General features: G+C 43.6%; 3 protein-coding genes across 3 annotated transcripts in view; 2 read left to right on the top strand and 1 right to left on the bottom strand.

Moving 5' to 3' along the window:
* The window catches only part of LOC110040462 (endothelin-converting enzyme homolog), a 66,108-nt gene that overhangs the window by 44,091 nt on the left and 9,492 nt on the right, over window positions 1-12,525 (top strand). The window contains exons 13-14 of the mRNA XM_020745697.2: window positions 11,912-11,970; window positions 12,370-12,421. Coding sequence (XP_020601356.1) covers window positions 11,912-11,970; window positions 12,370-12,421 — 111 coding nt within the window. The remainder of the gene's footprint in view (window positions 1-11,911; window positions 11,971-12,369; window positions 12,422-12,525) is intronic.
* Window positions 1,067-5,032, top strand: LOC149116803 (uncharacterized). The gene has a single exon (XM_089282505.1). It carries the CDS (start codon window positions 1,322-1,324, stop codon window positions 2,135-2,137), a length of 816 nt encoding a protein of 271 aa, XP_089138631.1. The 5' UTR covers window positions 1,067-1,321; the 3' UTR covers window positions 2,138-5,032.
* On the bottom strand, window positions 5,018-7,115 carry LOC149116802 (uncharacterized). Its single transcript, XM_089282501.1, has 3 exons — window positions 6,995-7,115; window positions 6,077-6,875; window positions 5,018-5,977 (listed from the first exon to the last, which is right to left on the bottom strand). Exons 2-3 carry the CDS (start codon window positions 6,867-6,869, stop codon window positions 5,709-5,711), a joined length of 1,062 nt encoding a protein of 353 aa, XP_089138627.1. The 5' UTR covers window positions 6,870-6,875; window positions 6,995-7,115; the 3' UTR covers window positions 5,018-5,708.

Below are 12,525 nucleotides of genomic sequence, written 5' to 3'. Positions count from 1 at the left end.
GTTCGGCGTGATTTTGTAATCGGAGGTTTTTGTTGACCCCGAAGGAAAAAATATCCGGAAAAGGTCATTTCATCGACGATTCAAAGGAATATAAATATGTATATGTTCCGAGCTAAATTTCTGGTGAAAAAATATAATTTTTGACGAACGCTGGGTTTTTAATTTTTTCCCGCGAAAGTCAGTATCGGAGATGAGATTTATTAATGCTTCAACAGCTTTTGGCGAGTAAACATCACAGGTTGCGTGACTCAAAATTTGGCCGAGTGGAAGCTTGGGTCTGGTCGCAGACAAAACTGCGAAAAAAAAAACCACGGGTAAACCATGAACCGCGCTCGGCCCATGGCCGCGCGGTTAAAAAACCACGGGTAAACCATGAACCGCGCTCGACCCATGGCCGCGCGGTTAAAAAAAAAACCGCGGGTAAACCATGAACCGCGCTCGGCCCATGGCCGCGCGGTTAAAAAAAAAAACCACGGGTAAACCATGAACCGCGCTCGGCCCATGGCCGCGCGGTTAAAAAAACCACGGGTAAAACATGAACCGCGCTCGGCCCATGGCCGCGCGGTTAATAATTACCAATACTTCGATGAGCCCGCGTTTGATAGGAGGTGATCAATAACAAACGAGGCGCGTAGCGCGAGGTTTGTTACAGTCATCTCGTATCCGGGCCGATTGGAATAACTGTTCTGTGAAACGCGCTTTGTTTTCTTTATTAGTTAAACGAAGAATGTTGGGAAGGCGTGCGAGACAATGTTCTTCGCGTGATCAACTCCGAAGTTGCCAACATTCTGAAAAATTGGGACAAATGACAAAATTAAAGTTAACTGGAAGATCCGAAGTATTCGAAGTAGTGGCGTTGATAAAAGTTATACGCCTTGTGAAATTCAAATATAGCAGGAGTTTACTTGTTTACGTGGCTATCATCATCAAGACTGCAACTACGTTTGTAAGAACCGATAGAGTCACTGAAGTATAATTGAACAAGACCCAAATGTAAGGTAACAAACTTTGAAAATAAAAATGAGCGATAGAAATTTTACACAACGTTTCGATGTCGTCATGACATCATTATCAAGTGACAAAAAAATAACGGTTCAACAGTGTTATATATGCGGTGAGAGGTGTGATTGTTCATTAACATATTTGTTTAAACAAATAGTTTCGCGCGGATGGAATCCGATTGCGTGTTCAGGCTAGGTTTCTTCTTTCTAATAAACAGCATTTCGTAAATCAAACAATCCAGTTTTCCGTTGCATTTCTTTAGGACGGAAAAATTATTGGCAAGGTCGTCGATGTTATAAAGGCCGTGATCGTTCTTTAAATGCTTTCCGATTGCGAAGAACCTGTGTTCATCAATACGTTGGTGCAAATGCCGGCTGGTATACCCGACATACTCTGCATCGCACAGATGCATCGCACCGGCCTACTACTCCATCACCAAAGCCATGGGGACAAAAGGTACAAGAAATCGCTCATTAAAACCATGTTAAACCGTGCTTTTCGCCTGTCATCCACATGGGAGTCTTTCGTGACTGAATGTGATCGCCTGAAGCTGATGTTTACGAACCTCAAGTACCCTGAAAGCCTAATTAACTCCATCATTTCTCACTTTGTCACCTCAATGATGACCAAAGATCCTCTCGTGCCACCTCAACTACCCGTCAACGAAGATACTGTTCACCGAGTGGTATTCCCATTTAAAGATCAAACGTCGGCCGATGCAGTGAAAAAACAACTATCTGACCTGAGCAAGAAAATCGATCACACTTTTCAACCAGTATTCAAGAGTCGCAAAATCTGTGAAGATCTCAAGATGCGTGAACCAAAACCACCTCTAATTAATCAACAATGCGTAGTGTACAATTACCAATGTGATCTGTGCGATGCAGAGTATGTCGGGTATACCAGCCGGCATTTGCACCAACGTATCGATGAACACAGGTTCTCCGCAATCGGAAAGCATTTAAAGAACGATCACGGCCTTTATAACATCGACGACCTTGCCAATAATTTTTCCGTCCTAAAGAAATGCAACGGAAAACTGGATTGTTTGATTTACGAAATGCTGTTTATTAGAAAGAAGAAACCTAGCCTGAACACGCAATCGGATTCCATCCGCGCGAAACTATTTGTTTAAACAAATATGTTAATGAACAATCACACCTCTCACCGCATCTATAACACTGTTGAACCGTTATTTTCTTGTCACTTGATAATGATGCCATGACGACATCGAAACGTTGTGTAAAATTTCTATCGCTCATTTTTATTTTGAAATGTTTATCGAAATTTAATCTCATTCGAATAACAAACTTTGCTGGAGGAAGAAAAAACGCTTTCACAAACATGCAGTATCTGAAGGTTGTAGTGTTGCTTTTTACTTAGATCTTCCCGTGACGTTTTTCGTTGGACAGTATTGCCACCCTTTTTATGGCTTTTTGAAGTTGCCAGGATGGCATCGCCTATTATATTATCTCCGATATTTTCGCGGCGCAAAACCTACCAAATCTACTGAAGTTGAGTTTTGTTAGGAGACGTTGGTGCCTTAATGGAGGGCGCAATTTTCCAGGAGTCCAGTTTGAGTTGAGCCTGGTTGAGGTTTTTGTTTTCGGTTCTTGGCATGGGAAGACACCGTTTTGTCTCAGCATGATCACTTCTCTCTCTACCCAAGAGTACAAACCGGGGTGCGTACTCCCAGAAAAATTGGGTGGGGATGTGCGGCCCACTTCTCAAAACCCTTACCCTATTTATGACCAAAATCTGCAATTTTCCCTACCCTATGAATGACCTGACCAGAAATTCAATGCCCTCGTTATGACCTGATCCTTTAATCAATACCCTGTTTCAGACCTGCCTTATAATTAGTTACCTAGTTCAGACCGATGTTAAAGGCATTGTGAAGGGCTTTTGTTGACGGTTTTATCGATAATAATGAAAAAGTAGCGTCTTCGCAAAAACATATTCAATTCAAGACTAGAGTGCAAAAACCATACCCTATTTATGACCAGAGTGGCTGAAAAACCGTACCCTTTTGGGCCGCACATATCTATATCGCCCGTATGAGGGATTACGATAAGGTCATCGATAAGTTTTCGACGAATAGTTAGGTACTGGTATTGGTGGGTAACTTGCATTCTGGTATGGTTTCCTTCAGATCCTAACGAACATGTCTGCTCCATACGATAAAAGAACGATTTCCCACATTACGTCATTACATTCCTAGTGAAAAATTCCCTAAATATAGAAGAAAACAACGAAAAACGGTTACAGCTATAGAATAAATAGAATGAATTCGGGAGTGGCCACCAGACCTAAATTTTCGACACAAATCAAAGTCAAAGGGAAACAAACTTACAGTACGGAAACAAAGGCTTTTGTTCAGATTGTTATACCATCGTGGTTCATCTTAGGTGACATAGGTCTTGCTGTCAGCATGAGTTTCTGTGAGGAGTCACGTTTGTGGGCAATCTTGATCGCAGGGTCTTTGTGGCTAGCTTGTGTAAGCTTACTGCAAACCGGGCATTTTATCAACAACACAGCTGGATCAACACCAGTACTTCCGTGAGCGTGGTGCGTTAATAATGGAAAATGCCTTGCAGCTCTTTTCTCCAATTTTTTCTTTCTGCTTAAGCTGTCTTGATGCATTTCTTTAGCGTTTTCACACATCTCTCTACCTCTCCACTGGACTTCGGCCAAAGCGGAGTAACCTTGGAATGTCAAAACCCAAGCACACGAGCGAACTTAGTAAATTCTTCTCCGTTGAATGGTGGACCGTTATCTGACTTTACTAAATGGGAGTTCCCAACGTAACAAATGCTGATCTTCCTTTGGTATGACAGCTCTGGCCGACGGAGATGACACTGGTTCCACAAACGGGAATAATGAGTAGTCGTCAATGACTAGGAGCAAGGTCTCACCATCTACGTGTGCAGAGTCAACCTCCCTTCATCGAAAGGGTTGTTGGTAGCCATTTGAAGTGGTTCTCTGGTGTACATTGGGGTAACAACTTGATACGGTAAACATGCAGTCCTTTATCTTCGTTTCCACTATCTTGTCCATGCATGGAAACCACACCTTCTTTCGCAGGAGAGCTTTTATCTTTATTATACCCAGATGGCCTTTATGGGCAATGTCAAGTACGAGGAGGCGATCTGATTTCAACAAGATGATGCAAGTTGACTGCTCTTTCACTTGCTCATAACGGTAAACGTGACAGTTTAGATAGCAATACTCAGGAAGACCTTTCTGACAGCAGCCAGATTTAACCGCAGACATAACATCTTAAAGCGTTGGATCCTTTGAGGTAGCAGACTCTATCTCAGACAGTGTAACTGCTTTTGGTATACCATTTCTTGCAACAAAGGAAATGTGTTTCTCGGACCCCACTTCATACTTGTGGGATTCTGGTTCTCCAGCTGGGTGTCTTGAAGCATAGTCGACTGGATTTGAAGAACTTGTTGCAATATTGCTGTCGCTCCATGAGCCAGCGTTCTATCCTGGCGGACGGTTCGGAAGACGGGTTGTTGAACATAGCCACAAGGGGCTTGTATTCGGTGATGACGTTGAACCCCTTGCCATATATAAACAGGCGAAAGCGCTTGATTGTCCAGTAAATCGACAAAGCTTCACGATCTATTTGCAGATCAGTTTGCGTTGTAGGTAGAATTCGCTGAAAGCTACGAAGGTGTTGAGGTCAATGAAGAATCTGAAGGCATTGAAAATACTATTGATTGGTAGATTTTTTGGTCGGTTCAGCTTTTCAAACTCGAAGATTTTCGTCTCCGACTACTAGTCAGGGAGCATATGTAATCCCGTGGGATTTTTATGGTGAAAGCAAACCACCTACCCAGATGTTTTAAGGGGACCCTAAGGAACACAAAAACTGTTGTCGGCAATTTTGTAACCTGCACCGGCGGCTGCTATGGGGGGTCTATTTTTAGACCCATATGGCTCAACATGGAATCGAGGCTCGAACATAAAATGGCGTGTAAATACAATTAACTACAATAAATTTCCACAAAATTACCAGGAATCTTTAATATAGTCTATCTAATACACATTCATAGACTTAAGTAGTAAATACTGATCACGTGATCAACACTGCACGAAAGCGAGGCTGGTCGTTTGTTGTCTTCAAATAAGCATTAAAAGCATATTTCTTTTTCTCGAGTTGTTGAGAAAAATGACTACAACAAGTGAACTACATGATATTTTTTGTTCACGTGAATTAAACTACATTTGAATAGGTTTTGTTCACGTAAGACGACATGAAAGTGAGGCTGAGCTCCTCGGCACTTGTTAGGCCTGTTCTAAGCGTCGAGCCAACGTCGTGCTGAACCAAATTCCTTTCCGAAAATTAGGGCTTTCGGTGCGAAGAAGAAATACAACTAGATGAAAACAGAACTAACCAAATTGGCGTTTAGAACCACTGCCGTGCTAGCGTCGCGCTATCATAAAACCAAATGGAATTAGGTTCGGCACGACGTTGGCTCGACGTTTAGACCAGGCCTTATATCAGCTATTCGATATGTTAGCGATAATTAAGGTTCCTCCGAGGGCGTAATGTTAACCATAACAGGTTTACAGGTATATATAATTATTACTACCCAGAACCTAGTCAGGCTTTTGGCGATAATAACTGCTTTAAAAATAACACAACTGAGCCCATAATGCATTGCAGTCTACAGAACATAGATGTCAGGTAAGAATCATTCATCATCCTCGTCTTCCTTGTTGTCATCGTCCTGCTCATCCGATGTTTCATCATCACAGCTATCATTCTCAATCATATCGACATTGTCACACGCTTCCCCTGTCTCGTCATTGCTGCAGCTGCATAGATCTGTGCAAGTGAGACCCGCCCTTCGACAGCTGCACCTGTTGTTTCTGCATTTGTCCTTCCCACAGCCACACTTGACAAGATAAAGAACAGCGTCGGGTGCCGGCTGCAGTTTCGTCATCACCGGCATCCATTTGTCTGAAATATAAAAGAATAAGGCAATGCATTAAATTCATCTCGATCTGCAGTGTCGAACTTGAGAGTCTATTACTATATCAACTGTTAATTTATAATAACCTTTGTCCTTTTTCCATCCATAGTTCTCTGGTGATGGAAGGTCTGGATTAGGGACTTTGTCATTGGCCCAGATCATGGCTTGGTAATGCGCTCGCTTAATGGCCTCTCGGAGAGCAGCTTGTGTAGGCGGTAGTCGTTCTGACTCGGCCTGTTTTCTTCGAAAGAGGAGCCACCTTAGATCTTTCAGGCTGGATATCTTAGTCTTGGGCAGGTAAAGTTGGCACACTAGCTTCTCTATTGCATAGAACATGCCCACTGTGGGAACGACGGTAGAGCCGAGATCTGCAAGTGCAGTGACACATTCTTCATCAGCTTCAAGAAACGCTTTCCAGCATTCCAGCTTTCCTTTAAATGCAAAGTTTCCAGTGACATCAGCTCCGCTCCAGGCATGAAAGCCAGGTAGTGCTGCCGTTCTAGCTGCTCCTAAAGCGCGGACAATTGGACAAAGCTGGATAGTTCGGTGGCGCTGTCCTCTTCCAGTGACGAATGAAGTGTCCGCACATAGCTCCGGGTAACGTCTAAGGGCCAGTACAAACACGTCAGTGTCCGGTGAAAAGATCTTGATACTCGTAGCTCCTGATGTGGTGGCATCTACTGCATGTAGCAGTATTTTGGTATCTGCCTCCTCTTGGTCGCTATCGAGGTACGCCATATCCTTGTGTGTTGCCCTACACTTACTGCTCCATGCAACCACCACGTGCAAACCATTCTGACGCCCCTTCTCTAGAGTCTTGCTGGCAAGATATTGCGTCAGTTCATCCTTGGTGCTGACATGTGCCAAAAGTCTCTTCATCGGTACCTGCATAAGAAAGGGTGTACTAGTTTTAGTGTCTTTACCTCTATATCTGGCCCTATTCTTCTTGTAGTACATTATATATAGGATCATTGCTTTTGTATGAAAAACCGTTAATAGTATACCTTGGAAATCTGAGTGGTGTCAGTAATCTTGTAGCTGATAGGTTCCAAGCATCCCTGACGAAATTTCGCGAGTTGCGGTCTTTAAAGACAATGGTACATCACACCTAAAAGCAGAATAACGTGCCCACTAATGTAAGTAATTATATCTAATATAAACACAAAGGTTACAAGGTAAATATCAGCGCGAGTGACAAACCTGTCGAAAATAAGACGAATTTCATCTGCCTCCTTGTACTTGTCGAAGATCGTCACAGTGAAATGATTGGCCAGATCCGAGCAGGTCTTGATCCAATCCGGTTTTTCCAGTGCTTGTACTTCGGCCATACCATCTACAATGGAAACCTTGATCTGCACATCTGCATTAGCGAACTGGTCAGTGGGTTCAGCCTGCGCAACTGATCTGTCACTTGGCAGCTTCTCTAGAATACTCATCAAGGCGCTCTTTGCGGAACAGTGCAGCATATTGCCATCGGCGGCAAACATTGATCGTGGAACTACCGAGAACTCGTACGCTCCCACTGCCTCTTTGATGTCTATCTCTGGACGGGACTTGCAGATTACCATCATCCGCGCGAAGAGACATCGATCTTCCTTTAGCTCGATGATCTTATCCTTTGTAGCCACCCTAACTGTTTTCCCAGTAGTCTTCCACGTTAGGAGCTTGCGCTTCTTCATCACGTCCCAGATGCTCTTCTCGGCTGTCTGTATCCGTTCCTTAACGAATGTTCCGAACAGCTTGTTACCAATGACGCTTTGATCGCAGAGATCTTTCTTCACTTTCTCGGGCATGCGCACTTTCGTCACTAGGTTGAACAGATCAGGGCCTTCTACTGTGAAGGGGTTGGTGAACCGTCGAATACTAGTGGTCAGCTGCTGGACGTTCCTTTCTTCACGTAACCTGACAGCAGTGGTGAGGTTGTGATGGCTAGTCTGTGTCTTAGAAGAAGTACCTGCCATCAGCTTGGCTTGTTCTGCCAGTCTTGCTAACTCAGGTGCAATCAAAAAATACTTTGTGCGTGCAGTAGGATTCAGCGTGATGCCAATCAATCCACCTGAGACTTTCATTGATCTGTTGACGTGTTCAAGCGCGTTGTCAGCGCCAACGGCACAGAATGCTACGTTCGCGTTCTTGTTCACCACCCAGTTGCCATTCTGGAACTCATGGTAGATTTCAGGATCGGCCTCCTTTATTATCTCCATCTCTGCCAAGTAAACAGGAATCATACGAGCGTAGTTTAACATGTCATGCGCAAAGAAGTACTTCACAAACAACTTTAGGGCTTGTAGATGAAGATCCCAGTCTCCAGTCCGCACGGCTCTGATGAACGTCATCATCTCCAAAACCATTGCCATGTACCCTCGGGTGAACTTGAACAGTGGACTATCCTCATGGTCTGCATCAAACTGCTCCATCTTTGCAGCAAGCTCTGTTGAATTGATGGTCTGTGCCAGTTCTTCGTGCTTTGCTGTAATATCTTGGTTTTCGCCTTTTTTGCACGCATCGCTTAACTGGTTAGCCGACTTCCCCACAATCGTGCGTACAGCTGGGTGTCTCACGAAGAAGGCTTCCTGGTAGAGGCTGAATAGAGCTTGTAATGTAACCATGTGCGCTGCCTCTCCTCTCTTTACGTGGTTCCCACCGAGAATCTGCTTCACAGTGGAAGGCCCATAGAGATCCGACTCTACCCAGCACATGTCCAGCCCGCTGTTCTCGATGAATGCACCGATTGTGCGAAGTTGGGCCATCACGATGTGTAGCTCACCAGGACGAAGTATTATATGCCCAAGATCTTGACGGGTCATCTGTAACTTCTTTGCCGGTTGATACAGTCCCATATCAAGCGATATCACAGTCCTCCTGTTCTGCCCTACAACCGCCGTGTTAATATTCTGTGCTTGCATCAGAATGGTAAGCAGAGTCTGCCACTCGTGTGCTGGTGCAGCGATCAGGGGAGGGGTGCCAACTCGCGTCAACGGCATGGAACTACTCATAGTGGAGTTATAGCCAGACCATACTGGGATGTTGGTACTAGGGGGCTGATTGTCCTCAACTTCTCCATTGGTGATTGTTCTGGTCATACTACGTCCGAGAAGCCATGTGAAATCTTGCTTTTTGATGTACAATGGAAGTTGGTCTTCGGTACACAATCCAAACTGGGGGAAGGTGGGACCAACAGGCCTTCCGGGTGGTGCAGGGCATTCTAGCAAGGTTGTCACAGATTCAGGAAGCTCTCTGATTGAGCGACGATACTGATCTCCGGGGTCCACGGTCAGCTCTGGTGCTACATCGCCTGCTTCCTGCCTTTGGTAGATTGCCATCGCTGTGCCGTGGAAGGTATTCTTGCCATCAGGAGTGTCCTCAGCGAAATCCACATTATCGACTGCAAAAAAGACGTGCCTACCCAAAACTACATTAGGGGGTATATATAGACCATCATTCAGCTCCATGCGCTTTAGAACGCTAGCTTCGATTTGGGCCTCTACTCTCAGGATCCTGTTGTAGTCCACTGACATTCCGAATCCATGAAGCATGGTTATGAGCTGCTTGCTTCTCACGGCCAGGTGTACAGCTATCCCAACGGCTAACTGCAGCGGCATCTCCGACGAGGATCTTACAACATCGGACTTCTTGTTTTTGACCTGCCTCTCAGTCAAACACATTGATACAGTGGTCTGGGATAGAGCCATTGCACGATTGTACACTTCGTCACATTTCTTTCCAGCAGAAAGCTCATGTTTTGGGCCTTGTATAATCCATCTATAAAAACTAAAAAGCTCTGCTGGTACGTTCTCGTCAGGCAGGTTTTTCAGTGAACCTGTAAACTTCCACTTCCTACATTTGGTGATAGATTTCCTAATTATTGCAGCAGCATCAAACAGAGTTTTCATATCGGAGTCTATGTCTGCGGTCTGATCCTCAGCCATCTGAATTGCTTGATCTCTTGTCTTCTTGATACTGACTCGCTCGGACTCATTGACACGTTTAGGTGCATGAAACTCTATCTCTGGTATCTCTCGGAGTAGTAACTGCTTCAAGGCCTTTCGTCCGCCCCTCGAATTTTCCACATTGTTAGAGTCTAGTATGCTTTCAAACGCATCTTGTAATTCAGACATAGTCGCCACTTTTCCGCTACTCAAAGTCATCTCCGTCATTGTCAGGAATTCTATTTGTGCTGCAATCTCACCAGCCAACTTCTCAGATGATGATTCGGATGTTTCTCTTCGTAAAACATGCGATACATGGTTTGCCCAGCAGTTTTTGTGGTACTTTATATCTATGGAATGAGCATCATCTGGAGCAATGGATGTGTTGAGTTTAACCGAGAGCTTATCATTACCCGACATCCCAATGGCAGTGCGAAGGGACTCACCAGCAGAAAAGGTACTGATATTATGCAGGCTCTTACGGTAACCGGGTGGGCCATCGCAGAAAAAACAGACATTCTTATTGTAGGGAGACGTTTTCGAACGGGTTAGTTGAGGAATTTCTACTGATGAATCTGGTCGTGATTTTCGCCTGGACTCATTGGGGCCTTCGAGCTGCCTCTCATACCTTTCTCTTGCTCGTCTAAGCATCCCAGCATGTACTGCATCTTTATAACATGATCTATGCCATGATGCCCGCCCATCCTCGAGCTCTTGGACAGAAGCAAACCTCAACTTACTCCACGCTTCTGTGTACTCAAGATTACCGTACTTACTCCATTCCTCGATCGATACCAGAACTTTTTCGTGAGTTTCGGGCTTTTCAACTAGATTTTCGTTTTTTTTTCTTTGACAAATTATACATAAGTGTAAATCCAACCCTTTGGCCTCAGTTTCGTTTGTTTTTGAACCAGAATCCGTTTCCATATCTTATTAAACACCAAAAAAACATGCCGCTCTAGATGGACTGTAAATCCAACATGGCGGACCTCTAAAATGATGAAAATGACCGCTGACCAAAATCATTGTTTTTTCCTGATTTCAGTGAGCTATTGATTTGAATACAATCCCTTTAATAAATTTAACTCTCTGATCAATTTTCAGTAGCAAAATATATGCCTTCATGCCTTTGATGCTTATTTGAAAACAACAAACGACCAGCCTCGCTTTCGTGCAGTGTTGATCATGTGATCAGTATTTACTACTTAAGTCTATGGATATGTATTAGATAAACTAAATTAAATATTTCTGGTAATTTTGTGGAAATTTATTGTAGTTAATTGTATTTCCACGCCATTTTATATTCGAGCCTCGATTCCATGTTGAGCCATATAGGTCTAAAAATGGACCCCCCATAGCAGCCGCCGGTGCAGGTTACAAAATTGCCGACAACATTTTTTGTGTTCCTCAGGTTTCCCTTAACACATTTAGGTAGGTGGTTTGCTTTCACCATAAAAATCCCACGGAAATTTATTTTAAGACATATGCTCCCTGACTATACAGTCATTTCATCCTCGTCGACATTTGTAATGTTTCCTTGAGATCCAGAACAAACATGTCCGCTCCTAACAAACATGTCAGACACATAAGATAAACCAAGGATTCCCACAGTCCTAGCGATCGACACATACTCTTTACATCCGATACATAATACGAACATTACAGCATTCCATCAAGGGGGAATCGCAATATACCCAGAGGCCTCGTGCTCACGGAAACCGGAGTTACGCGCCTGCACTTGTGGCCACTAGGCTAATGACGACTTGCCTTTTTACCATTTTACTAAAACACCTTACGTTTGTTGTAATATAACCTGCCTGTGAAACGTTAGCAAGTTAAATATAAAGGCTTCTATAATAAATTCAAGGAATTTTATCTTAAGCTTGTATCTCGGTCGCCAGTGAGTTTTGTCTAGCCCAGAAATATTCGCCCAGATAGTCGTTTATTATACGTAATGATCCTGAAACCCTTTTGGTGTTAATTCTTTTCTAGGTGGGCACTATCACCTATTTCTGTTAATGCTTATTACGATATGTTGGCCAACAAAATGGGTAAGTGTATAAAGGTTTAATCTGATTGTCTGTCCGATAAATAAAACTTTTTCAACAAGCATCTGTGCTACAGTGAAACCCCGAAAAAACGAGGTGTCAAGGGATTGGTAAAATATGTTCATTATAACGAAAGTTCGTCATTCTGGATTCTGTTTCATACATTTTGCTGTTAATTACTTTGGAAGAGTAACTTTGAATCTCGTTCGTTACTTGATCAAAACACAATTTCTGCTCTCCGAGCTCTTGCTACAGTTTTTCGGATAAAAGTCGTTTTCGTCGTAAGGTGCTCATTAACGCAAGTGTACAGTACAAGTCAACTCTCATCTTCCTCAGTGCGCTTTCAGATTCCTGCTACAGGGCTTCTATCTGTTCTGTTTGATTATTTTTGTTTGCTTTCAGTTTTCCCAGCGGCTATTCTCCAATCGCCATTTTACAACAAACGTTACCCAAGGTAAGAATTCAGTGTGTTGGAAAGTGCCTGTGATGAAAAAATGTGAATGCATGTGGATACGTAATATAATGAATACTGTAGTGTTTGTCACGAGCACGATTTTT

This window comes from Orbicella faveolata, unplaced genomic scaffold, assembly GCF_042242905.1.
Source record: "Orbicella faveolata isolate gen_17 unplaced genomic scaffold, um_ofav_v1 contig_12, whole genome shotgun sequence".
Lineage (NCBI taxonomy): Eukaryota > Metazoa > Cnidaria > Anthozoa > Scleractinia > Merulinidae > Orbicella > Orbicella faveolata.
This window is presented reverse-complemented; position numbering and strand designations above follow the sequence as displayed.

What these genes read in the sequence shown, in the direction of transcription:
- LOC149116803 (XM_089282505.1), top strand. Translation starts at nt 1,322, where the DNA reads ATGCTTTCCGATTGCGAAGAACCTGTGTTCATCAATACGTTGGTGCAA.
- LOC149116802 (XM_089282501.1), bottom strand. Translation starts at nt 6,869, where the DNA reads ATGAAGAGACTTTTGGCACATGTCAGCACCAAGGATGAACTGACGCAA. An exon ending in TGGATGGAAAAAGGACAAAG is followed by an intron (nt 5,978 to 6,076) that starts GTTATTATAAAT and finishes TTTATATTTCAG; the next exon opens with ACAAATGGATGCCGGTGATG.